Source organism: Mycteria americana, chromosome 11 (genome assembly GCF_035582795.1).
Source record: "Mycteria americana isolate JAX WOST 10 ecotype Jacksonville Zoo and Gardens chromosome 11, USCA_MyAme_1.0, whole genome shotgun sequence".
NCBI classification, from domain to species: Eukaryota; Metazoa; Chordata; class Aves; order Ciconiiformes; family Ciconiidae; genus Mycteria; species Mycteria americana.
In genome coordinates this window covers 14622767-14650393 of record NC_134375.1, presented here as the reverse complement: position 1 = coordinate 14650393, position 27627 = coordinate 14622767, and the positions used below count along the sequence as shown (strand labels likewise).

General features: G+C 41.3%; 1 protein-coding gene across 1 annotated transcript in view; it reads right to left on the bottom strand.

Annotated features, from left to right (window-relative positions):
• Nucleotides 1–1841: 1841 nt before the first annotated feature.
• RYBP (RING1 and YY1 binding protein) overlaps nt 1842–27627 on the bottom strand; it is a 48142-nt gene continuing 22356 nt past the window's right edge. The window contains exons 3-5 of the mRNA XM_075513969.1: nt 10343–10519; nt 10130–10228; nt 1842–5896 (exon numbers count right to left, since the gene is read on the bottom strand). Of these exons, the coding sequence (XP_075370084.1) occupies nt 5644–5896; nt 10130–10228; nt 10343–10519 (529 nt within the window). The 3' untranslated portion in view covers nt 1842–5643. The remainder of the gene's footprint in view (nt 5897–10129; nt 10229–10342; nt 10520–27627) is intronic.

The window sequence follows — 27627 nt, the reverse complement described above, 5'->3', positions numbered from 1 at the left end:
TCCTGTGGAATGCAGCTGGACCAGCACAGCTGTTTGTCACATCCGTCGTGTCTTTTGCAGATAACTTTTCGCTTTGGCCCCTGGAAACTCCCATGGTGACTTAAATGCAATAAAATGCTGCCGGACATACACAGCTAATCACTGCAAGGGCTGCGTGTCTGGCAGGTAAGGAACATGCACGGTCCTGCCGTGGGTTCCTAAAGCTCCTTCCAGACTGCGGGGTGTTAGCGTCTTCTTGTTTAATTGCTCCCAAACCGCTGTGTGAAGGAGTTATGTTCAGATTTAAACAAAAAGTGTAAATAATTAGCTGACACATGGGCCTTACAGACAAGAGGGTTTTTTCTTCTCTCTCCTAGTTATACAAGTGGATGCTGATTTTTGTAACACCTTCAAGTCTTAAAACAATTGACAGTTTAGCCCAGGAAGTTTACAAAACCCTAAGGAGCCATGAACTAGAGCTCCCCATCCCCATCTCCCCAGCTCCTTCTGTACTCCCCGTAGGTACCAAACGCAAACCTTTCAACACAATACGCAAGTCCAGCACATACCTTGAAGCAGCCTCAGGTGCTCTCATCCCTGCAGCCTTCACCCTCCTTTCCCCGCGGCGGGGCCGACTCCGCAGCTCCAGCATCGAACGCAGGTCTCGGCTCACGTGGCTCCAAGTCAAGGGATTTCCAGGAGACCCGTCAGCCAAAATGCTGCTACCTAAAGCGATGAGCCAGCAGCTTCAGTGCATACCAGCACTGCCATGGGAATCAGTTGCTGGCTCCGTCCAGCCTCCACCTGGTGATGAAGTAGGTGGATGCTGACAAAGATGAAGCCCATCTCCTCCGCTCCCCGCAGCTCTTGCTGCTTTGCCCCAGCAGCTGGCCTGGCACCTTCAGCTGGTTGCAGGTTGAGGACGGGGACCATACACTCTTCGAGGCAAGGACCGTTTCTCTACTCACTCGTCCAGCATGCCAAGCAAGTGCTTTTCGGGTCTGTAGAACAACCACTACCTTTCCTGTTTCTTCTTATTCTTGGCACACGGGATTTTGAATCGTTTCCAACTGAGGTTAAAAGCATTTAAGAGCCTGTTTGCACACTGTTTTTTTTAAAGCGACCTCTAGTTTTAACACACCCTTCCCCCTGCATACACAAAAATATCCAAATGGCTTTTAGTTTAGTAGCTGCCCTCATATTCCTGAGGAAAAACTCTAGAGTAAGATTTTTTTTTTTCCCTTTGCATCTTACCTATTGCTTGGTTTTCAAATTTCAACTTCGTATTTGAACAGTTAGGTCACACATCTCCCATCTCAGGTGGGGGAAAAATATGAACTAGAAAGAGCACAGTAATTCCTATCACCTTGTTTCCTAGGCAGAGGACCAAAATACTGCTTGCAAAATACCAGTATTTTTACGCTACAAAAATACAATTAGGCTCTCAAATTTTATTAATTTTACTCCTGGGAGTTTGTTAGCACAAGACAGCCAAAGGAACTCCCAAGGGCTCTCACTAAAATCCTCTGCACTAAGCCTCACCATTTCTGCAGCTACAGAAAGGGGAAAAATGATTATTTCAAAGTACCAGAACCCAAATTCTGCAGACACATCCGCCACAAACTTTCTGTATGTCGTTAGTCCCAGGGAACAAACTGGATTTACTCACTTGACTGAAGTTTTCTATGTGCACAACCCTGTGTTTGCAGAAGTGGGGTGCTTGAGCAGCGGCTCACGGACAAGACGTACAGACCGACAAACTGCTTCAACAACAGGACTCTCCGCTCTTTCTGAATACTGGCATCTCCCAAAAAAGAGAGCTTTCAGATTTAATTAAATTTTACTATTTTATTTGTGAAAAAACTACAAGCAGAATTCATAAATAGACATTTCTATTTAAAGCAGGAAAATGATAAAGTGGCTTCTAATAACAGTCGTGCACATGCCAGTAACAGGAATATATTAACATCTTTTATTTGCTAGACAAAGAGCAGTGTCCAATATAAATTTCCCGAAAACATTTAAGACCTGTGAATTTCTGACCAGTTCACAAAACCACCATTGACACTTTAGCATGAAGATTAAAACAAACCTAACAGGACTGTCAGCTCTAAAGACTTTACAGAGCGGAAAAACTTTCAAAAGCGTTATACAAGCTGTCTTTCTGGGCAAATGAAAAATATAGCTCGTATAATACATTAACATAAAAATCCACAAGATAAGATTATGTTTTGACATACTTAAACAAGCATTCTATATTTGTCTCCAACAAACAAAGCTAAGGAAATAATGTAACCATCTTTACACAGTAAATTAAGGTTACAAGTCATACACAAGAACAGAACTGCTTGCGCATTAAAAACTGTTCAGCTCCATTGTCATACTCTAAATGTTGGCTCTTAAAACCATTCGGTTACATACAAGCAAAGGTTATTATATAGTCAGCAATTAATAAATTTTCAATAATTTAAGTTTATGGTAGAGCTTAAAAAAGTAGACTGAGAATGATCTTGGTAAGGCAGGTGAAAACATCTCAGTGGAAATAAACTCACGGAAGCTGCTGCCAAATTTTCGATCTGTCCAATTTGAAACAAGCAAAGTGTTCCAATTAAAATAAATAGCCTGGTGGTGTAAAATGCTGTCATTTTTCCTTTGCAGACTACGTCAAACTGAGCAAGTCAGGCAAGCTGTGTTGGTGTCTGTGTGTGTGTGTCTGTGTAAGAGTTGAAACTTCGCAAACGTAACACTGTGCTGTACTTACCTGCTTTCTGTGCCACTGAACACCACGAATCTGGTCCTTCCCCTACACTAGTGTTTTGGTTGGTTTGGTTCTTAAACACGCTCTCCACCAACTGCGGGATAACCCACGGACACCGCGCAGAGGGAATCCCACCCGTGGACGCGTGCCATGGGGATGCTAACTTCAGAAATTAAGTGTAAAAGCAAACGCTATCCTTCAAATCCACAACACAACAGCTACAGATGAGGCGGGGAGGTTCAATGCTTAGCTAGCAATTTCTACTGAATGCAGAATTACAGGTCATTTGTTCCAAAGAAATTTTCCCATTTATAGCAAGCTACTTTATTGAGGAGGCACGCCCAAAGAGACAGATGTTACCGACTTTACCAGTAGCCATGAGTAGCTGGTTACGGCGTTAAAGCTTTTTGAACTAATCTACAGGTCCATTTTCACTTGAAAAAGAAGCAATTTCCTGGTACACACAATGCTTTTTTTTTTTTTTTTTTTTTTGCACAAATTCCCAGATTCAGCGAAGAAGGCGAGCATGTGGTTTGACTTGAAGCACCAGAATTAGCCCTGCTGAAGCCAGAGGGACTTGCCACTCGCTCACACTCTTCGCTGGATCACGGCCGAGATGCATGCAAGCCTAATTGATAATGGATCATTTATAAAGCAGTGCAAAATATACAAGTTCAGGGGCATCTTCAAAAAATCTCTCTTAAAAAATTATTCCAATACATTTCAGTAAAATAAATAAATATGGCTGACCAGTTTACCCTCCCTGAGACCCTTAAAGGAATAGTAAAAACTGGAAAAGGAATGTCTTTGCAATATCCCACTAATGTTAAAATGTGGATTGAGAAATTCATAGTATTTAAAACTATGTATAATAAATTGTCTTGATGCTCATAGGAAGCATCCGGTTTCCTTTGGTTCTTTAATAAATACTTTAAAAATGCTTAAAAAGGTAAAGACAGCCTATACTGTGAATATAAGCAGAATTAAGTCGGGGTGCCCATGTTAACGTATTCAGAATAAAACCACTGCTGCAAAGGCACTGCCACTGCACGTACCTTCGAGCAGGGGTTGTAACAGATCCCTTTCACATTTCTGTCACCAGTGTGAAAGGAACCTATGTCTGCTACTCAAAACCACACAGATTTTAAAAGAAATCTTAAATCAGTTGCCTCCACAAAGAGAAATTACTTTTGCTAAGCAAACAATTCACAATATAACAAGCTGGCACAAAGTTGTCAAAATGTGGCCCTCTTTCATCATGCCCAAAAGTTATGCATTTGATGTCAAATGAAGCCACAGCCTCTGTGCCTGAAATTACTGCAAAGCACCCTGGGGCCACTAAATAAAGATGAAAAGCCAAAGAGGTTTGGGGATTTGGGTTGGTTTTTTTTTTTTTTTTTTTTTTTTTTTAAGGTTTGTTTCACCTCTTCAGCCTAGTGTTTTAGCAGGATAATGCATGGAAGGTAAACTGTAAAGCAACACTAACAGGCCAGGAAAAGAAATTACAGTCTGAATAGCTTTAGAGCAAGAATGAAGGAGATGCTGGTCATGAGCACGAGCCACACACGTCGCTCACTTGCCAGCATGAAAGCTTTTCCCTACTTCTGCTCCCGCAGCAGGAGACCCAGAAGTGTCCAAACGCTGACAAGCCCAACGTCATCACTGGACGAGATGCTGTTCAGAAACCACTCCTGGAATACAGATGGACTTCAAGGATTAGAGCCACCCCAACAGCACAGATGGGACAGACGGAAGGCAGCCGACAATGGCCGACCCACACGCTGCCAGCCGGAACGAGCACCAGCTTGCTCCCTCAACCCGGGATTGCTCCCAGCTCTACAGCTCCCTGCTGCCTTCCAACCCAAAGCAAACCACTCCAGTTCTAAAGCTACCTCAGTCACTGATGCAGGTGGATGAAATTCATTAAATCTAAGAACACCAAATGTCTGTGGGATTGGCTATGCACAACATAGCGATGCTCACGTTACCAAAATACATGAATCCGTGGCATGCCAGCACCAGTCTGGTTGTGAACGCTTACACTCCAGCCGGGCACAAACTTGCACATCGCCAATCTGAGTTACCCTAGTGGAAACACAAGCTACCTGGAGCAATCTCTTCTCATTTCAGATCCCAAGCTATAAAAATCAAAACTGTGTGTCCAGTACGTTTTAGCCGTTGTTTGGGAAGAAAGGGGGAAGGAACAATAGAGAGAACGGGTCCCATCCAGGTTCAAACCTTCAGGAACACTTTTCACCTAAGACCAGTTCCATTTCAGTTTCAGTACTTTCACAGAAGGGGACTGTCCCAGATCTTGAACTGTTCAATTATTTTTTTTTTTTTCACTTCACAGTGTTTCAAGCACCAGCGTTTCCATGTATTGGTTTCAAATAACCCTTTATATATATTTATTTATATATATATTTATATATAATTTATATCAAAACTGATAGTACACAGTATAACTGGAAGAAGAACTGAACTTAAAAAGGATATGTTGAAAGAGGATGGAGTTTGTGAATGCAATAAATAAAGCCCCCTTCCCTCCCCACCCGCTCCCTACCCCAAAACAAAAGTTGTAATGTTCATGGAAAATTGTGCACAGCAGATATTATAAAAAAGTAGATTCAGGAGCACATCCAATTATAAATGATTGTTAGGAAAATCATATAAAACAATGGAATACATAAAAGTGTCAAGAGTAATCGTTAGGGTGAGAAATTCCTTGGTGGCCAGATGCCCACGGCAAGCAGAAATTATCCTGGTTGCATCAGTAAGAGGTCGATGTCCGAGAAAGTGTGTGTTCAAGCACAGAAGAGGCTCTCCAGGATTTGAACAGCATGGGCAGGTGGAGTGTTTGAATTTCATACCCTGATTCATAGTTTCCACAACTCCATGTGCAATTTTCAGAAAGATTCGTCGTTGACTGCCGACATGTCCCCCTTTGGCGTGGAGGAACGGGACGAGCCCTTGTCTGTGCTCTCAGAGCCCGAGCTGCTCTGATTCTGTTGTTCTGATCCTGCACTGGAGGTCACTGTAGAAGACGACGTGGAAGAAGAGCGAGTCTTTTCTTTAAAGTCTGTGATAATTACTGTGACATTTCCCACTGTGACTGCCAGCTGCTGTGCGGTACTTCTGTCCACGTTTTTCAGTCTGGGTCTAAAATAAATGAGAAAACACTTATAAAAATGATAAAAATAAATGAGTAAGGAAAAGTTTATTAGAAAAACCATTTGACAACAAACTCAGTGTGACTTGTCCTCCGCTCACCTGCGCAGATGGCACTAATTGGGAGAAGAACCTAGGCAGCAGTAAGTGCTGCACAGCGGAGGACGAAGGTTTGACCTGCTCCCTGAGAGGGCTGCAGCAGCACGCTCAACCCCAGAGGAAAAACCCATCTCGCAGAGCTCTGCAAAGGGTGTCTGCTGTAGACTTATCCCTAATCCAACTCTGCCAGAAAGGAGGACGCTACAGCAGAGCCAAGCAAACAGGAGCCAGACAGACTGAAGGATCTCCTCCCCAAGGGGCAGATGAAAGAGTTCTCTTATCTAAATTCACCATCTCATCATGTGCCCTGATGTTATGAGACAAGGCTGTGACTCTGCAATACAAAACCACATGAAAGCATTTGACCACGGCTCTTTCGTTCCCATATTGGAACTCTGCAGCTGCAAACAACACAGGCACTGGGACAACTTGGCTTCCCTTTCAACTGCTTTGAGCTTATACAAATCAGATGCCCAATCAGCCTATGTATAAAATCACTCAAAATGTTCCCTCTGGAACCAAGGCTATTGTAAATAAAATCCAGAATGTACGACGGTATTTCTTGCAGCTAGCGCTTTTGGTTAGGGGAAGGAAAAGGAAAAAAAAAAAAAAAATCAAAACCACCAGAAAAGAACACACTGGTATTTATAGCTCAGGATTATCTCAGTAATTTGCATGCTGTGCTATCATTCAATTAGTAATGTAGCTAATAAGGGTCTAGACCCTAGGAAGCTGACATTCATGCACATTTCAGGGGCTGGTCCAAAGCTCTGATACAACAACCTTGGACACTCCTCCAGCTACCAGCAAATCCCAAGCCAGCTGCAGCAACTGCTGCAATTTACAGCTTTTGGTCCTAATTAAGGGTCAGGCTTAAGCAGTGGAATATTCCCAATAGGGAAATAAAGAAGGAGAGTCTTTATACATAAGTGAAAAGTAGCTTGCTGAGAACTGCCTTATTCCAAGGGATGGAGGGAAGGTTAGTTTACTTTGGGATCAAGCTCCAGCTTTTAAATCAATCTGCCTTTCCTCCTCCTCGTCTGCAGCACACTAGGCTAATGCAGCCAAAATGGGGGGGGGGGGAAATAAGGGAGGAAATTAAGCTGACTTTGCCATGCCTACTCAATGGCTTGCAGTGGTAAGTTAACAAGGGGAAACTCCTTAAAAAGTAGTTATCCAAGTGGTATTCTAGAACTAGGCAGAACAGAATAAAGTATTAAGGACGAATGTACAGCTTCAAAAATAGAGCAATTGTATTTCTGCAAACTTCCTTACCAAAAATGAAGTTACTAGACCAAAAATAGTGTTTTCATATCTAACCTAGGAGGCTGTTTCCATTTTTAACAAGTACCACAGGAAAAGCATTTCTGATAGAAAATACAATTAAAATACTACTGTGCTGGGATAACTGTCAGTAAAACCTCCTATTTGAAACAGCCCCATTGTTTAGTGACCAGCCTTTTCAAACCCACAACTGTGCTTAGTGAATTCCCGCAGCAGCGAGACACACGCCCACGCGTATGCGTTGTACATACGCGCTTGCAGGAGTTGGCAAATTCAACCACAGGCTGAATATAACCACAGGCTAGATTAAATGATGTCACCTTGTTTGTGGGTAACAAGAAAGGCCAGCTAGCTCAGCAAGTTTTGGGGTTTCCGTCGGCTTTCAGATAGCATCTCAGCAGATGACGGCTGCCCCCAAAGCATCAGCAGCAAACACAGCAGCAAGCGTTCCCGGAAGCGTAGTACGCGTACGTATTTTCCTCCCTAAGCTCCGAGTTCCTCTAGGAAACCCAGTTCTTCCTGTAATTTGCCTGGGTCATTTGTTTTCTCTTGTACTCAGAAACAGCAAAGAAAAAAAAACCCCACGCTGGCCCAGATAGCGGAACAGACCTTACTGCCTCCACCTTTCTACAGGGTTGAACATGCACTCCTGCTATTGCTTGTCAAAAGCCAGCACTGATAGTCATATTTAGAAAAAAAAAAAAGAAAAAAGAAAAAAAGGAGTTCATATGGCCTAAACTGCATTAAGTTTTGCCCAGAAAAGCTCCCGTTACCAGCAGCCTTTGAGATAAGCCATGCATCAAGCGCCTGAATTGAAACTACCCATGCATCTTTAAATGCCATGACAAAGTAACATGGAAGGACTGGGGAGAAGCAGGGCTGAGGCGCAGGATTTCTCAACAGTCACACTCACAAACATATTCTCAATGTCAGTGTTAGAACTGAGCCCTCCAACCATTTCTGTGGGATGGTTTTAGGGGTCTCCCCTGTGCAAAGAGCTGATTAAGCGCAGATGGAAACCTCCGATCTCTTCAGCACATGCATACAATTTTTGTTTCCTATAGAAGGCAAAGGGATTGGCCCATTCATGTTATTTTGCAAAATTAAACACCCTGATGCTTCATGTTTACAGCTAAAAAGGTTTATGGACAAATAAGAAATGTGTTTCAAAAAATGAATCTGAAAGTGCACAGGAAGGCATAGAATAAACCAAGATACTTTGTCAGAAACAGGCATAGTATCCAAGAAGTTCAAACAGGGTTTCTTAAAAATCCAGAGATACTTAAAAGACAATTTACAAAAAAACAGTTAAGAAATCTGGGCATGAAAAAAAACCTGAACAGGTAACTTGTGACACTGTAAAAATCAGATCCTTTAAAAAGGCTCTTGACAGCACTCCTGAGGGCAGTGAATTGCAAGAAAAGTTCCACTAAACTGAACACTTAAAAAGACAGTTTAAGAACTGAAGGAGATGATGTACCCCTTAAAAATATCCAGCTAGACCTGATACTATTAAGGATTAATTAGGAATCACAAAAGCTTGCCACAAAACATGGACTAAAAGACTCTGCAGTAGACAGAGTGACTCCTTTGAGGAGTAAAAATAATTATTTGATGTAATCTATCAATTTAATATTATGTCATTAGTCAAGTGCATCAAGTCTCCTGCATCCTAAGTCTCAAAGTAAGTACCATTTCAAAAAGAACAGGACCAAAAAAAAAAAATCATTGCAATAAAGCTATATTTCTCTAATCAAATCGGGAATGGACACTTCAATCTTTGGGGACTGAGGAAGAGTTAACAGCAGTCCCCGCAAACAGCTCAGTCTTCTAGCACAACAAATCTCACACTGCCCTCACTACATTCAAGTGAGTTACTGTGTAAAGGATATTCATTCTTATTAAACATTTTCATGCTATTATTTAAAAACTTCCAAGACAACAGTTTTCTGCAGAGTCCTGTCTTGCCAACCTTAATGCTAACAGCAGTGCAAATCGTATTTCCCATGTGCTTTACAACTGTTTGCAGCTAACTACTAATACTGCTTCAGTTCATGTGGCTTCACTATAAAAATACTTATTACAGCACATTTTAAACAGAGATGCAATTCTTATATAGCCCACACAGGCAAAGCGCCCAGTTGAATTCTGCCTCTTGTGGCTCTGTAAGTTCAATAATATAAAACCTGTACTTTGACGCCGAATTTTTGATTTAAGAAATAGACTACAAGGTACCACTTAAAGAAAACAAGCATGGAATATCAGTATAGGCAAGACTAGGAATAAACCTCTCTCCATAGACAGCTACTCATTTGAAACTTAGACAAATATGAAACCAACCATTCATGCTTTTTGTTGATAGCAAGATTCTAGCAAATCTGTTCATGCAGTCTTTTAATTCCCATACACTTGGAAAATTATCTTGACAATTACAGTATCCGAATTATGGATAAGGAAGTAAAAAAGTAACCTTTGTTACTGCTATCAAGTGATGATAAGAATTTGATAAAGACCACTACAATTGCTGGTTAATTCCTCCCCCCCCACTGTGTTTTACAGCCAAAAGCATTACTGCCCTATTGACAATACGATCATTTCAGCAGAGAAACGAAAACTGAGTGCACAACAGAACAAATATTTCCAATGCCGGAATCTGCCCTCACCAGCAGAGCATTTGAGTGCTTGTACATGGAGAAGACTCCTACCCACTAATGGTCTTGCTATACTAACACTGACAAACCCTGTGGTTTACACAGTACTCTGTCAGTCCATCAAAAAAACAGCGTCTGCTATTTAACACAGTTCTCAGATACTGAGAGCTTAACTTCAGTATAAAGTTACCTTGAAGTGTGATTTGAGTCGCTGGTCTTTGTTGTAGTATTCCCAGACTGTATACTGTTCGCTTCACTAGGAGGATCTTTCACAATATCTGACTTTGGTCTGTAAGAATTGGAGGAAAGAGAGAGAGTATGATGTTAGATTAACCGCACAATTAATCAATGCACAGTGCTACTGAAATCACTCCACATTTAATAGTCCATCCTTCAAACTTACTTAGTCTTCTTGTTAGTGTTCTTCTTTGTAACACTTGGACTGATTTCCTTCTCTTTGTCAGGTTTTTCTTTGTCTTGTTTTTCCACTTTCTCCTTCTTCTCCTTCTTAGGCGGTGGTGGGGTTGCATATTGCTGGGCAACTTGTTGTGCCACCAACTGAGAGTTTATTCTAGGTTTTCTATAATGACAATAAAAAGAGAGATCTATAGTCAATTTTACACAGTAAAACCAAGTTCACGAAATACAATATGAAGATTTATTTCAGCAACCACGGAAGAATACTCCACTTATAAGAGCCAAATGCATGTCCTTATTTAATGTGAAGTACTACTGCTGCTATTAATACTACCGCTGCTATCAAACAAGATAGAAATTTTAAAATTAAGAAATACTCCAAACTGCTGTTTCATCAGTTTTTAGCCTCATCTAACATTAAGTATAATGCTCCCTTTCTTCCATCCATGTCATGGAATCACAGCCAATTTTGGGGTGACAATAGTGAAAAAGCAGCTTTCAAGAAGTTGCCAGCCACACACTGTGGCTACACTTTAAGAGAAGGAACACAGTGAGTGATAAAAGTAAGTTTCCTGATAAACATCATCTCCTTCATATCTTTCAATGTAATTTTTCAAATTAGCTTCTGGTTCCTGAAGCAGCAAACCTCGCACAAATAACAAAGAACAAGAGAAGGTAACTGAGATGACTTTGTCCCGAGGACCGGGACCGAAGCTCACTGGCAGGATCACAGAAGACAAGCGGGCATTCACTCTTCCACGAGGGAACGGCCGTGCCAGCCTCTGACACACTGTCTTCACACAATTGTCTGCAGTCCCCAATGGTGCTCAGACAAAATACACAAGCAAACTGTCTTTCAAAGACTATTTCCATTTCAAATTATGATTTATACAAAAAAATAGCTTGGTATGTAACCCATACCTTGGTTACTGATCCTCAGATAGTCTCACAGAAATTTGTACCTTCCTCTTTTCTGCATTCCTTGTCCAAACTCATCTCCTCTCAGCTTAACAACTCGAAACCTCTCCCTCCTGGCCTGGCACATCACAAAGCAGTTTATGCTCCGAATGCTCTGACTATTCATGATTGATTGAGCCCCTTCAACATGCCAGAAAGATACATGCTCCTATGTCCACACAGCTAAGGGGGGGAAGAAAACCAGGTTATCAACTCCATTAGCCTTCCCTTATGAGCTGAATACTAATTGCAACAGTTGCTCACGCTTGTCCATAGCCGTTACATTGGTCATAAATATGATTCAAATTTTCTGCATAGATTAGACTACAACAGATTGTCAATCAAAGTAATACACAAGTATCATTAAATCTACAACCAGAACATGGGAACCCAAGGGTTTCTGCTGCAGAGCTCTGTACCTGCACCCAGTTTTTACTATAAACATCTAGAGAGACTTTCTTAAGAAGCTACTTAGTGGTTTCATGTGTTTTTTAAAAAATAAAAACCTACAAAACACTAATCGCTCATATGTAACATCTGCATTTAGAGATGATACATACAGATAATGGAACACCCAGAAAAGTTCTACTACCTGTCACAGGAAAATCCAAGTATCTAGTAAGCCTCTCTTGGCACTGGTTTTCTGTATAATGGTACCAAGATGCTCTTACTGAAGCTAGATATACCCAAATATTTCATTTCACTACCACAGCTTATTATAAAGTCTATGCAACAGGTTGTAATCAGGCCCCTGACCCACCTCAACACCACTGGCATTTGGATTTTTCACTCAACACAGAAACTGTAACTCATTTTATGCTACAATCTGCGTACATTTCTGAGTGAACAAAGATGATCTAATCTTCAGCCTTAAATAACTATGATGCTGAAATGTTTTGCAGATCAGATCAAGCAGTTACCTGTTCCACAGAACAGTGAAGACATTTAGCATCCTTGCATTTAAAACCCCATATATAGCAATTTCTGTCTGTATGACTGAGAAAAAACAGGTATGAAAAAGTGTTTTGGTTACATGGAAAAGATTTTTCAGATTGATGCAACCACACTAAAACCTGTGTGTCACACATTAGCTTGTGTCAAGCAACCTGCTAACCACCTACTCAAAAAAAAAAAGTGTCAAAAAATCTTTAAAGAGAGGGCAGATACCATCTCCCTACATGATCGTACAGGATTAACCTCACTGCTTGAAGCTGCCATTTCTGCCCAAACTTACAGTTATTTGCTGTTTACACAACCAGCTAAGTCAGAAACCCAAGCCATTCATGGGAAATCCCAATTCAAGAATTTGAGAGCACCTTCAAAGTCTTTCTACTTTGCAGGACTCTGATGTGCCTGCTTGCAATGTTATTTCCAAGCCTTACGTCCAACCTCTGCAGCTACTGAGCTGCTGTTCCTGTTGCAGGAGTGCTGCACTGCTTCAACGAAGACACAAATTTTAAAACAGAAACTTCAACTAAACTAAAATTAAAAAATACATAAATAAGTCAACTGCATTTCCCTAGAGAAGGCTGGAATCCAAAAAAGACTAGCCTTAAAATGCCCCTGCGGAGACATCTCCCCCCGTGTTCTCCCGCTCCTTATCTGTGCCTGTGACAGCACACTACATTTATTAAGTTTTATCATTTTCTGGCCAGCCACTGACATAACTAGCACAACTTCTCCAAAACCTGTATTTGCATATTCCTTCTCACACGCCAGGACGGCTTGCTGGTAAGGGCAAACCCAAAACTGAGAGGGAAGAGAGCAGGCAGCAGCATGCACAGGCAGGGGACCTGCAGGACAGGGGGCTGCCCTGCTCACGGGGCTCCTCCTGCCACACAGAGGAAGGGAGCAGAAAGCTGCTGAGACTTTGGTCAACGCCGAGCATGTTTCAAGATATGCTGTACTACTAGAACAGACATTTTATTTTTTTTAAATAATGCAAATAACCCAGTAACTTTCCAATTCCTAATTTGGCCATTTCACTCACACTGGCAGCAAGCTTAGGAAGGTTAAAAAGCAGGTAAGTTAAGCAACTGGCATAGTAATAGCAAAAATAATAGGAGTAATAAAATCCCTCAAATAACTGCCACACTGCCACTACAGCCAGGACACACTGGTTACAAGCCCTTTACAAAAAAGCCAAGCAAAGCAAGTAGAGCAGCACATTTTTAACCACAGCAAACTATAACCATAGTAACCACAATCGAGTGAAGTAGCTGCAGTATCCAAAACTTGCTCAAGTTTCCCTGCCTACCAAAACCACACCTCAAGGGCTAATGCTGACGATCTAATCTAGCACCCCTAGCACAGACCATCCCTCCACCACCGCTCCTGCCTCTACAGCCATCCCTGCCCTGTCCTCGTCATGTTGTTTGTCAAAGCAGCCGAATTCTTTCCCAGCTGTGGCAGCAGGTAAGCTTGCATTGCCTTCTAGAAATAAGGAAAAGCATAAATTCAGTAATACTTTGCAGTGGATACTAGTTGTCTTCCCTTTCAGAATTTGAACAAGGAAGGGGAAAAAATATCAGTGGAGAGAAACAAGCCTCATTCCCACTTGGGCTACAACTATTTAATGTGCTCCGGCTTCTACCGCAGAATTTGTATTTGTAAGAACAGAAGGATCCCTTTCTTCTTTTTCTGTTTTTCAACACTATAATGTGTCCGAGTCTCCCTGCACCTAATTTTGTTCCAGCTGGCCTTTTTTTTTTCTGGCAATCTCCACAGAGAATGTTTCAACCCAAATACACAATTATTTTTTAATATATCATTTGAGCAGAATATCTTGAACAGAAACTTGTAGCCCCTTCCAATTTTTTGTAAGAATAAACAGCTCCAGAAACAAGTATTAACCATTTTTACCCCCAAAATCTGCTCATCAACTTACTTTCTGTAACATTAAACAATTCATATAAACAAAGAATACATCTACGTGACAAAAATCAAACTCCAACTCGGCCTCCTCCAAGCTTTCTAACCAGCAATCACACTTAAGGAACAACTATCTTGTCATTTAGTAGAAGGTTTAAACTAACAACATTACACACAAACCACACCTAACAAGTCTCAACTTGCAAAAAAAGTATTTGAAGAGATGCAATACTTAATATTACGCTTGGTTCTCAAATTCCTAAGCAGATATCAAATGCTGAGGCATGGTGCTCTGTTTCTTACAGGCCACCAGGTCTTCCCAACAAGAGGAAGAAGATGCACGTTTTCCACATCTGTTCCCCAGTCCGTGCTGGGTCCCCTCTGACACCAACAGGGTCGGTGGCACGGCAGCTACTCACCCAACGTCTGCTGCAAGAGACTCTGCTCAATTTTCCCCCCCCTGTGTCCCTACAAATAGAAATGTGCTATTACACCTTGGTGGCCACCATTACTTGTGCCTACTCTGCACCTAGTATCAGGTGAGTGCTTTCAAAAACACAGAAGCCAGTATTGTGCAATAACACCTGCCAGCAGATAATGCCAACAGATGAACAATATAAGAACAAATTTTCAATGCAAGTATCTGAAATAGGTATATTTTCTTCTAGCTGAACATTGAGGTAAAGTTATCCTTTGCTTGGACAATTTTCCCCTAATTTAAGCGACAGCCTGGGTAAAGACTGAACCATCAAGATCCAACCCTGACATGACAAATAAATGAATATTATCCTTTTTCTTTTTTCAATATAAAGAGGATTATCTTCCCCTCTCTAAGAGCAATTAAACTAAATTAAACTGTGCTTTCAAAGTTATATTCAGCCCAATAAATTGGTTCACATTAGTTAAACTGTAGTTTACATCACAGGAGCAGATATTTGTGCAACAATTAATGATCTTTGCAGCAAGGACATAATGACGCATAAAAAAAGCTGCAATATATTTGTCTATTCCGAGCGTGGATTTAGCACCTACATCTTTACTGTCAACTATCGTAAATGATGTACACAAATACTCTTCACTACCTTTTAACAACAGACTCACACAGAAACGTTATGCCTGCAAATACTATACCCCAAGACTGTCATATTAAGTGACACTAGGAAGTCTGGCTCACAGAGTGGAATAAAAGCAAGACTCTTCATGAATGGCTCACTGCCTATGTTACTGTGCTCTTGAAAACAGAAAAAAACCTTACTTTTGAGGTTCTAGCAAGTATCTCGCAGTGCTTCACTACCTGCATTTTCTTCTGTATCTCAAAGCTTCCCTTTAAAGCCTGTCTTGGGACCAAATCCAGAGCACTGATGCCCAGGAATTCTGCTGCTCCACTTGTAACCCCTGCAAGGGGGCTTAGGAGTAGAGCAGCACAAATCACACCGCACATGCAACATATGGTAGTTACTCAGACCTGGATTTCAACAGGGATGTAAGAGGATAAGTTGCACCATATTTTTCATGTGACCCTAATTTCTTTATCTGTTTGGGATTTCTTTGGTCCCGCTGCCTTGAGAAAAGGCAAGTCAGCTGTCTCTTGCATACACTCCGGAGCAGAGACAGTGGCTGGCTTTATACCCACAGCAACACACAGAGACCTTGAGGGACTCTGGCAATCCCCAGAAATATGGATCTAATTACGATTGCTCTTAGTTTCCTACAATGTTATCAGAAGAATGAAAGTGGCATCAAGTGGGATTTCAGAGTCAAAAGCCTCATGTAACGTGAAGTACCTGAGTATTTGGATAATTTCATGCTGTTCTGGCTTTGATGCAAGTGGCGATATCGGTAGACCTCTGTGTGGCTCACTGTTTCTTTGAGAAAATGTGTTTCATACACTGTGTAGTGTGAAGTACATGATTATTTTAATAATCCTTGTCACACGACTATATCTTTGCTCAAAGAAAAACATGAAAACAAGACTGAAGGTATTATGTGAGTGTTTATAAAACAGTGCCAGAACACATAAAAAAACCTAACATCTCCTTAAAAGAATTTTACATCCAGAAGAACCAAAGCTTTGGAGAAATTAAGCCATAAACATGATGGGGTGAGCGCTCATTCTTGCATGCATATTTTCCAGCTCATTTGTGATGACCACACAGTCCTTTTTAGAAACAAGAAAAAGGATGAATGGACAAATTGTCCTTAGTGTACAAGTGCAAAGCAGTATGGAAGCTCTATACATTTATCTGCTAAGTTCTCCGTGTAACACAAGACCACAAGGCAACAATAAAAACAGTAAAAGATGACTAGAAGGACAAACAGCAAGAAATATGTGATTGAGCAATATTTTGTTGAAAGAACAGAATTCTCCTTTAACACTGACGTGCTAATGCTATGCTTTTATTTAGAAGACAGATCTTTAAAAATAAGGAAGTTAATCTAAGGAACATCCACTTCTGGGCTGCAGGTGTTGGTTTTTCATGACATCGCCAGCAGGACAGGGTTATCTTTCAGCTGAAGAAAAGAACGGCATTTGCTACTAACCTTATACAGAAGGGCACAGGAATGTGTTCGAAAAACTAAGTGTTAAGGCTGAACATTTTGGAAAAAATGTGGAAGAAAGTAACAGCTTCACACAAACAAAACAATTGCTTGCCACAAAACAGACTAAGTACATTTAAAAATGTATGGCCACCTCCAGAAAGCCTCCAACAAACTGTTCAACGTCCTCCTTGACCATCCAGCCCACTGTCTCCCATCTCCTCAGAAGAGCGAAGAACAGGCAACGCAAAGATAAAGGAGCCTTAGCTTTGCGATAACTACTCCTGGCCATGACAACAAACCTTGAGCTGTTCAGACTTCAGAAGAAGAGTATTTTAAACTTTATGTTTGTCCACCAGAAGCTTTCAGACTTCAGGTCATTTCTCACAGTTACAACACCTCCCACAGTACTTATGTTTTTAAACTTTAAAAAGTTCAAAATTATTCGCAGTACTTAATATTTAGTGGTCTCACAAAGCTGCCAGCTCCTCTGCCTTTTAGAGTGAAACCCTGCTTTTCTTTAATTCCCCCCCCCCCCCTTCTTATTTTTATCAATTTAAGAATGGGAAAGTTATTAAACGAAATGCAAGCTGCCACCTCCCTTTACACAACACGACAGGCATTACTGTTCACTGGAAAGCAGATAGTCACTGCCCCTGTGCCACTATGGGGTAGCTGAGCCTCTTTGATGTGCCTGTGAGAAGAATACTCAATTCTTACTTGTTACAGGAGCCTTAGCATTGCTTATTTTTAATTATTTGGGCGTATTTACAAATCAAAGTGTACAAATCAAAGAGTTTTATTCCCAGAGCTGCCACTGCACAGATTCTGCTGTTCACGTTTCTGATTTTTTTAAGTGAAAATATGCAAAAAATCACAAATCCAGTACTAAGCAAATTCCAGAATTGATCTATGAAACTATTTCAGTATGACTGCCCAATAGCATAGTGTAATAGGTTTTTCAATACTTTTACAGTTCTTTTTTAATACACATTGTTTCATATAATCCCATTACAAAATAGTCTAAAGTCAGGGCCGTAAGATGTTTTTGGAAGCAGTTTGACCAGAATCTTGCCATACCAAAGCTGCAAGTAGCCACATAAGTTCTCAAAACACCCATTCTAATACAGTACGGAACTGAAAACTGCAAATAACATTTCTTGTAATTGGTCGCATAGGCACTATCACAAATCCAAATGTGAAAGCAAATCGGGACCATTAATCTCATACCAAATTAAATAAAAAACTTCTTACATGGTGCTCCTTGCACAGCCAGACTTAAGAGCTGGTGGGCTGCCAGCAAGAAAAGAGCCCCAGGCCAGAGAACGGGGCGATTTGGGAATTCACTAGAAAATTTTCAGTGGAGAAGCACCACTGTTTGCATTTTCGCAAGTATACAGAACTTGCACAAAACCTCTCCCCCCACCCCCGAAGGGAAATTGATAAATCACAGACGGGCTTTCTGGTTAAAAAGTACTGAGCCAGAGATTGATCATAAACCTCAATGGTCTTCACCCAGTCTCATGGGCTCTCCTTACCTTACCACTCTGGGTCTTTGTGCTTCTCTACCACACACCCGTATAAAAATAATTAAAAAAAAAGATGTCTAACATTGTATGGTGCACATGTTTTGGACTACAGGTTTATTCTGATATGATACCAAGTACTATAAGACAGTAGCAAACAAAAGCTCCTGTACACTCTGGAGAATGAAGAGCCATCCATACAAGGTCTCCTGCAAAAGAGCACTTCTCAAGAGTAACAACTCCCCCCTTTTGCAGCCATTTAATTTGAAATCACAAGATGGCAAAAGGAAAAGTTAAACACAACTTGTTCTTCAGGCTTCTTTGATATCAGAGCATGGAGGGAAAATAGAGGTGATGGTGAATAATAATGCTGAGTATCAGTTACTGGAAGAGAGCTTGAGGTTTACTTAACCACTAATACCATAAAATTTAGCTTACTATGTCTGCAGGAGGCTAAACAAAAGTCATGCTGAAGTTTTGGAAGACATACTGCTGTTTCTCCTTTTAGAGTAAGAGCCAGCGTGGAAGCTCAGGTGGCACTGGCAGTCTCGCTGATCCTCTCATCTGTAGCACCTGCAAATACTTTCATATCTAACCTGCAGCAGCTAAGGAGTGCCAGCAAAAGCCCCACGGCTGTCCAGTTGCTTTCTCTGCCTAGTCCAAATACCTGGAAGAGACCCTCTCCAACAACAGCGACTGCTCCCAGCTGATCTCAGCTCCATCCCTGGAGCTACCGACGGAGGCTGCTGTCCCCACACCTGACCTTGCCAGCTATGTGGTGCCCACCCGCATAGTTCCCCGTCAGCGGGCACTGCAGGAGCTTGTGGGTATATACATACATATAAATACATACTTATACACAATAGCAAGGCAGTGCTGAAGAGCTGCGTACACTGCTGAAGCTGCACCTGCATTCACCTGCTGGAATTCTTTCCAATAGGAACATCCTTTAAGGACTAGAATGGGAAAAAGTCTGAATTACCTTTTTCTGCTTTCATTACAAAATAAAGCACATTTCCTTAAATAAGGAGTTCAACACACTTCTACATAAATGTAAAATGAGTAAAGAATTGGCAAAGCACCAAATTTACCACATTTTAAGCGCGTTTTGTCTTGTTTGATGGGGAAGCAGAACTGTCCAAATGATCACAGCTTCATTATGCTTACAAATATTATAAAGCTCCTTCTGATTCATGACTATATATAAAATCTAAGACCAAAGTACGCAGCCAGAATTACAGTTTTTCAGATGCTTTCTTGCTCCACTATTTTACGTAAAAAATAATTTTCTACTAAGATTTTTTTAATGGCCTATTTAAAAAAAAATAAATCAGAAATTAAGAAAAAAGAGCACAATACATCTCTCGTGCTTAAAACAAAATTTGCGATATCTAATAGATTAAAATAGCATCAATTCCCAATTGCAACATCACCCTAAATTCCAGCTGAACAAGAACAACTTTACAGCTCCTCTTAATGCTCTCTGCCTAAGCATTTGCTTACCACCAGTAGTAGTTAGGTCCACGGCTAAGCATTCAGAAAAAAGCATTGCCTCCTATTCATTTATTGCATTTGTAGGGAAGAAGTTCTACAACAGCAGAAAAGTTGTGTTAATATATACAAAATCCACAACTGAGTGTTTACAAAATGAGATGCAGCCGTAAATGTAGAGATCACACCAAGCCTGAACTTGAAAAGATGGCCTTGAGATTACTAAATCATTTTTCTTAGGTATGTGAATTTCTTTGGTTACCAATAATTTTAGTCTTATGTTGCAAGTGCTGCACAAGCTTCATTTCTAGAAACTTACTGCAACTGACCTCATCATGCTATTGACCCATTCGCTGATCCACTCGGAGCTTCAGGTTAATCCATCACCGAAAATTCAAATCGGTACTTCAGCAGGTTGTACACCAAAATGGTAAGATTTGTTGTACAGCTGCTTCTGGTGTTTTCAAAATTGTTATGGAAAATTCACTGATCTCAGCACAAAATTTACTTGCCTACTACCACCAAAATGATGACAAAACTAAGGCGATTTTACTTGTCAAAAATCAGCTGCTCTCACTAGCAAAAATTTGAAAACAGTTCATAAAGCTGGCAGCAACCAAGATGTGTACAATAAAATACGCAGATTTACAACAAAACCAATTACTTAAATACTTCTTCCTATTCGACTGTTTATTAAGCTATGTATAATCCTGAGGAAAGCGAACAGGCTCAAAACTTCCTGTTGAGTAACAAGGTGCAGTTGGCAGCAATGAGGGTATAAATGAGTCTGACGAAAATTTAACATGTAGATTCCCCAAAGCAACTGCTTATGGTTATTGTATTATAAATAAAAATAATGAAAATATGAGGAAAAGAATAGTTTTAACAACTCTAAGCTAAAAAACTAGGAATACCAGACTTGGTGTTATAAAAGTGCTTTATCACTGCTGCTAATATATAAATTTCCATTTCAGACACTGAAATCTTGAGTAGTAACAGAAATTGTCATGTATACGCTATCCTTTAATCCAGCTTGACATGTCCCATTCCAGGAGCATCTGCCTCCAGGTTTTGGGATACTTAAGTTTCACGCTTCAAAATCACAGCAGGAGAGACACCAAACTTGGAAAACAAGCGAGAAAAAGGAGAGATGCTGAGAAAATGAGCTCCCTACCAAAAAAGAGATGTCAGTTAAATTCTGAAGTTGATCCCCTCCCCAAAAGTTTGTACTAAAACTAGAAAGTAAAATACATTTCAAAAAGCATCCTTCTTAAAAATATGCTATTGGGTAAGCACAAAGAATAACCCCTACTTTTGTAGGAAGATGAGTTATAAGAGCATTCTCTCTTTAGATGTGCTCAAGCACCTCCAAATTTGAATACATATCAGACATACAATGCCTAGTAATGTAGCATCACATACAATACCATTCTAAAGAAGCCTGTTGATTTTTTTTTTTAAGGAAGAGAAATGGTCTAATCTGTGTATGCAAAAATATCAACAATTAACTAATGGGTCTAAAACACCACCTGTTGTATAGCTAGAGTTGAATGAAATTTTAATGTTTTGAAGCTGCACACCAGTATCATCAGTCCAGAATTTGTGTTTTGACAACACATTTCCAACATCCATAACTTTTATTGGCACATGGAAGGTAAATTTTAACTTTGAAACAAGGTGAATTTCTACAGACTTGGAGACTGAAATCTTAAAACTTACAGCCTAAGTTTTAAAATCAGCTCTGATGCGGAGAGATCAAGAGTCATTTTTCTGCAATCGCTGTCACCCTTTCAAACAATGTCCTAAGATCAGTACCGACAGGACTGAACTACATAACAGTTTCCAGTCACTTAAGCACAATGCTTAAATTTACATAATACTTACTCTTTGAGAAATGCAGATAATTCAAATACCTAACCTGCGGATAGAGAGGCACGATAGCTTTGCTTAAGAACAAAGAAGAAATTTCTGAGTAACTGTTTTGCAGAGCCCCATGGCAATGAAGGGATGTGCTGGTTTATTAGAGTAAAATTTCACTGTGCTTGCATGACACTGGAACACTGTACACTTTGAAAAAAAGACTTCCCTATCATTTATCAAGATTACTGAATTCACACAGAAGCAATATGAGAAACTATCAATTCTACAACAGGTGCTGAATAGTCTCAACAGGCCCTAAATCTCTAGGGATGCCATAAAAAAAAAAAAAAAAGCTGCCAATTGAGCAAGGCAGTAATTTTAATTCAGCTACATCAGAAACTGCAGGCTTTACCTAAAAGACAGAAATTGAGTTTTTCCAGGAAGCAAAACCTCCCTTTTATTTTAAAAAACAAATGAACAAAAAACCCCAACCAAACACTTCTATGATAGGATTTCCTTTCATATGAAAGCAACATTTCAAGAGTCCTTGAACAGCCAGGAATGTAGCTTTGCCGACAAAGCTCCAGCCTGCAGCAGCTATGCCGTTTAAGAGACACACATCAGGGCTGCTGCAATGTGGAGCGGACGCTGCTCCCCAGCCCTGCCTGGGAAGCCAACACAGCACCAGGCAGCAGCACGGGCACTTACTGTAGCAGCGGCAGCTGGTACCCCACTGGCACCAGTAAGTGGTACCCCACCTACTCCTTCATACCTCTGTCCCAGTACAATCTGTGGTGAAATAGTCATTGTCAACAGTTTAAGAGGTAACCTTACTGTTTAGGAAATCAATTTGCTTTCCCAAACACAAGAAGAAATAAAAGACACTGAAGGACAATGAGGCAGGCAGATATGGTTTCAAAAGGCCACCATGTGCTCAGAGGAGCTTTTTTTCCCCGTTGTGTCTTCTGAACACACTCTGATAACTGAACACAGACGTACAAGTGACATTTCAGGGTGTCCAGCTCCATCCAGGTGGCACAACACACGGCAATCCTGCACGTGCATGCACTGCTGCCCAGGAAAGCCGGAGGAGAAGTCAGGTGCTGGGCTACCATTGACAGCTGCTGTTCAAGCACCGGGGGAACAACACAGCCCAGGAGCACAGAAACTTTTGCTTTCAGAATTATTACTCCTGGGCATGAGGAACTGACCCAGAGGGTTTCAAAATTTGCCAGGAAATAATATTACAATACTCAGTTCAGAAGCTCTTCCTCCCACTAACTAGAAAGCCTTAGAAGAAACCTTAGTAAACTGTTGGTTCCCTACTTGGAGTACCAGTGCGAGTTGTCTACGTGTGACTAGCACACTGTAGGACAGGGAAACTCAACTACCTGTATAAACAAAACTAGCAGAGTGCACTATCCTACATAAAAAAAGTCAAGAATAATTAATTCAAGCAACAGAAACATTTCCAAGTCCTCTGCAAGCCAACTTCTGATCTGCAGGTAACAACAATAACGACTTGTCCAGACATTTTTACAGATCATCATTTTTAAAGAAAGTTCTCAGATAAGGTAATCTTGAACCTAAAATGCTCATTTTATTGTATTCTTCTTGAGTGTCCTAACACTGTTATCATCCTGATGACTACTATTTTGCAGTTCTGCATATGCTCCCATGGCTTGCATTTATCTATATACACGCAGACACACATGCACAACCAAAATCCTGAATTGCCATAATTCTGGTACAAGCCCCAAGGAGAGACGCAAGCAAATTCAGTTAAAAGTTGTTTTTTAAATTCTTCAAAACAATTCTGGTGCTCCATCCTAAAGAAGTGGTTAGTCTTGCTGAAAACTACCAGTTACACTGTGAACCTGTGCCAGCTGCAAATCACTCCAACCGCCCTGGCACCATCATTTAAAGTCATTTTCCATTTAAAGAGTCTCACATCAGCGCCAGCACAGCCTTTCATTACCCGTCCCACTTAATACCCACAATCTCTCCACAGCTCGCTCACTCGGTCTCCACTGACCAAGCAGCACACAGAGACTGATGTGCAGATTATTGGGATTTCTAATGCCTTTTCTCCCCGCTGGCTGAGCGCTGAGCGCTTGGCAGCCTGCCTGACCCGCAACACGTGTGGGTTTGTCAGCCTAATGCACTATGTCATCTGGAGAGTCTCAGGACGACGCAGGACCCAACAGCGTCCGGCATAGCAACAGCTGATGGCTCCCAAAACTTCCAGCTACTACATTTTCCAGCACTGGTGGAGAAAGAGATACAGAAGTGAGTATCTGGGTGTTTGCCACTGCTTGCTTTCCGAGAGGCAAATATTCAAGGTAAGAGCAACAGCATTCAGCACAACCCTTTAACCGAAGGCTGGAGAGTCAACACAGGGCTTTCCCGTACAAAACATCCGTCCTCACTTGACTGTTGTCTTGCAATGACTCAAAATTTGCACGTAAAGATTCTGGATTTGAGTAACTTTTTTTTCACATAACCCAGCTTCCGTTAACTAAATAATGACAGTGAAAATTCAGAGATAACAGGCTCAAAAATGAGTTGTAACGAAGTCAGTTGTCACTCACCAGTTCAAGAGGTTGCTATTAAACTGTACCTATGCCTGGCATTTAGGGCAGAAAGAAATGAGGCTTGGGCATTTTGTCTATATAAAAGATATACCGAGATATTTTCAAGTGTGAGGCAATACATCAGCCCTGTAAATCCCGCTGTAAATTATTACGGGATGAATATATGAAAGGAAATACCACACAACATGCAAATATCAAATAAATGCAGATTTAACATCACGCCTAACTAAAAAGTGTAATGAAAGTGAAACTGGTTTGTAGATGAATGAAATACAGAAACTGGCGGAGATCTTACTTGGAAATGGAAGAAAAGAATACACAAAATACAGGTGAAGTTTCACTTCCTCTGTACAACAAAATACAACAGAAAGCTCAAGCACAGCACGTCCTCTACAACCTCCTCAGGCACCACACGCTGCCCATACACACCAAGATTTTCTACTTTATACCTGACATCAGATTACAGATTTTTTTCTGAATTTATCATCTGAGCAGAGAAAGATAAAGCAGCACGGAGCAGTCCAACTGCATTGGGTTTGGTTCTGGTTTAAGCATATCATTCAGCTCTCCGCATCACAATATCGAGGCACCTCAGTCTTGGGTGTATTTATCAAGACACCCCTTGGTTAGGTTTATTTCCATTTAACTATGGGGAAACTGTGACAAACAGTGACTTGCTTGCTTGAGGATAACTACAGCAGAGGAAAATAAATGAAGTTTTCTGAGCCCCATGACTACACAACACTGGTGATACGCATCTACCAGTTTAGAGAAATTACTTGCTTCTAGAGATTTGCAAAAATGACTCAGTGAGATTCTACTATTTTACGCTGTTTCCTCCTCTAATTTCTTCCTGGATTTGTGCAGCTAATTGCTTATCACCAGAATTTCCAAGTTAAAGCAAGCTAAAAACAGAACCTTGTTTTTACTCAAATGCATTGCAGAAAACAGCAGGGACTGAGTTGAGCAACCACTTCCTAAAGGGGCTCATACCCTTGCTCTGCACCAGAACTGGGGAGTAAAAAGAGCAAAAGCTTTCAGGGCTGGCATAATTTTGTGAGCAATTACACACATACAAACCATCTAGAGGAAAAAACAGAAAATATTTGCTCATCATCATCTCTTTTAATAATCTCTGGGGTCACTTGCAGCAGCAGCAAGCGCCACAATTCAAACCATCGCAAAACTTGCCCGTCCACCTGCACTGCCGATGTGAGACAGCCCTGCCTCACTCCCCATGGAAGTCCCCACTCCCCACTCCTGCCACCAGCTCTTCAAACCCACCTATTCCCCCTCACCAGCTCTCAACACAGCCACAAAACCAGCTGGGTTGACACCAGCGCAGCAGCAGCTCCGGTGCTCACGGTGAACAGCGGCAAGGAACGTCGTGAGTGCTGAAGCCCCAGCACGAGTATTTGCAGCCTGACCTAGAACCCCAAAAGTCTATTTAACATCATTAAAGACTGAGTGGCAACTTAGAAGAATATGTAGGCTTAAGTTCACTACCTGACAATGGTCACTTCTGCTAGAAAACTTGGGGGCACGCAAGGTAGGAAAGGTTGAAGTAACTACCTTAATGCTGCAATAACACAACTGCTCACTTCTCAAATACGTTTCCTCAGAAGAAACTGAAGGCAATCAAATAACACAGAAAAATGCACGGAAATTATCATTATGGCACAAAAACAAAAGCAGAAAAGCTTTTATGTGCCTCCTTTTAACAAAAGAAAGTCTAATTTTGAAACAGCTGCCTCACTGACTCAAGCCCACGCCCCAAGGCAGGGGCTAGGTTTGGTTTTGTTTCTGTTTATTTCAGTTTCCCTGTTTATTCAGCTTCTTTCCTCTCCTAGTGGCAGCCCCAGGCAAGCGGCTTTATCCAAAAGCAACAAGCAGTCCTCGCCCCCAACAGCCGCTCCATGCTGCTCTTCAAAACGCAGGTAGCTAAGCCCTTCTGAACTTGGAAGAAGCTTCAAGTCTTTTCTAAAGGAAAAGGTAGCAAATCACCTCAGAGCTTGCCTGGGAAAAAAAAAAATTCCTGGTTTTTTCCCCAGTGTCATATCAAGCTGAAAGAAGGTAGTGAAGGTGAAGAGGGAAAAAGCCAACAAGTTACACAGTCTAAGCCTGATGTAGCTTAAATGCTACTTACACAACTGTTAAAAAATCACCAGCACAAGTTGGAAGAGAAGGCTCTGCTCCTTCCCTGGAGGCTGCAGACATTTCCTGGAGATGCTGGTACGGTCACCAAATGCTTGGGAAGCATCAGACTTCTTTTCTTACACACAAATGCACTTCTGTGGCATTTCAGACAATCCATCCTACACTGAAGTTTAACCTCAGTGATACAATTCCACCAACTTCAAGTGAACAACTTTTGCCTTACCCAGGCAAAGGACTGACTTATGAGGCATCAGGGCTGAAGGAAGAGTAACAACATGAACCTTTTAAACACACATTTGTAGCAGGAAACCCGGATACCGAACATCCTCTGCAAACAAATATGCTCATTTTGACATCAACAGTAGATTTCCAGGGATTTCCACAGAAAGCCGGCGTTTTGACAGACAAGTCTTGCTCTACTTCCTTTGGGAACAGTGTGCTTGCATTAAGGTGTAAACCCGGGTCTATCATTCTCCTAATCTCGGGTACATGTAGCCAGCAAAAAAAATGGAACGTGATTGCCATGTACAGAGAACACCATGCTACTTGTGATACTGTAAGGTGGCTAATAGTAGCAGTGCTGGGATCTAACACATCTGACACCAGGACAGGACTTCAAAGCCCCACACTGACCACAGCAGAGCCTGTGCGAGCATGGACTCCCACCGGTGCTAGTGGTGAGGCCATAGCCAGAGTACAGGCGAGCAGTCACACCGGCTGGCTGAGCACATCCAGCACTCAGCAGGCTGCAGTCCACATTCACGGTTGTGTTTTACACAGCAAAATACAGCAGTAATTGTCATGTGGGGCAAAATAAGCAGCGAGGACTCGATGGTTGGGGACGCAGCATGGACTGAAACAGGAGTCACACTGGCAGGAGGGCGTATGGATCCTGCGTTGCTCCACCTTCAGCATCATCAGGAATTGTTCTACAGCCACACGTGCATTCACTGTGTGATACACCTTCAGCCTGAACGGTGCTTTTCCATCACCACACTGCACCAACAGTCCCCCTGTTCCTCTTGAGTAAAGGTCTTTACAGTAGCAACTAAAACAAGAGTTTCACCAAAACAGACAGACTCCCATCAAAGTATTTGATAAAAGAAGTCACCAAGAGAAGGTGTTTCTCAGAAAAGTGGATTTTTAATTTAAACAGATGTTGCCTCTTAAAGGCTACCATTTCAATGACTGACATGTAGCAACATAAAATACCTGAAAATAAAAAGAACCTTGAATCGTCAAGTCTAATGAAGCTGGCTCATTAACGAGCAGAAGAC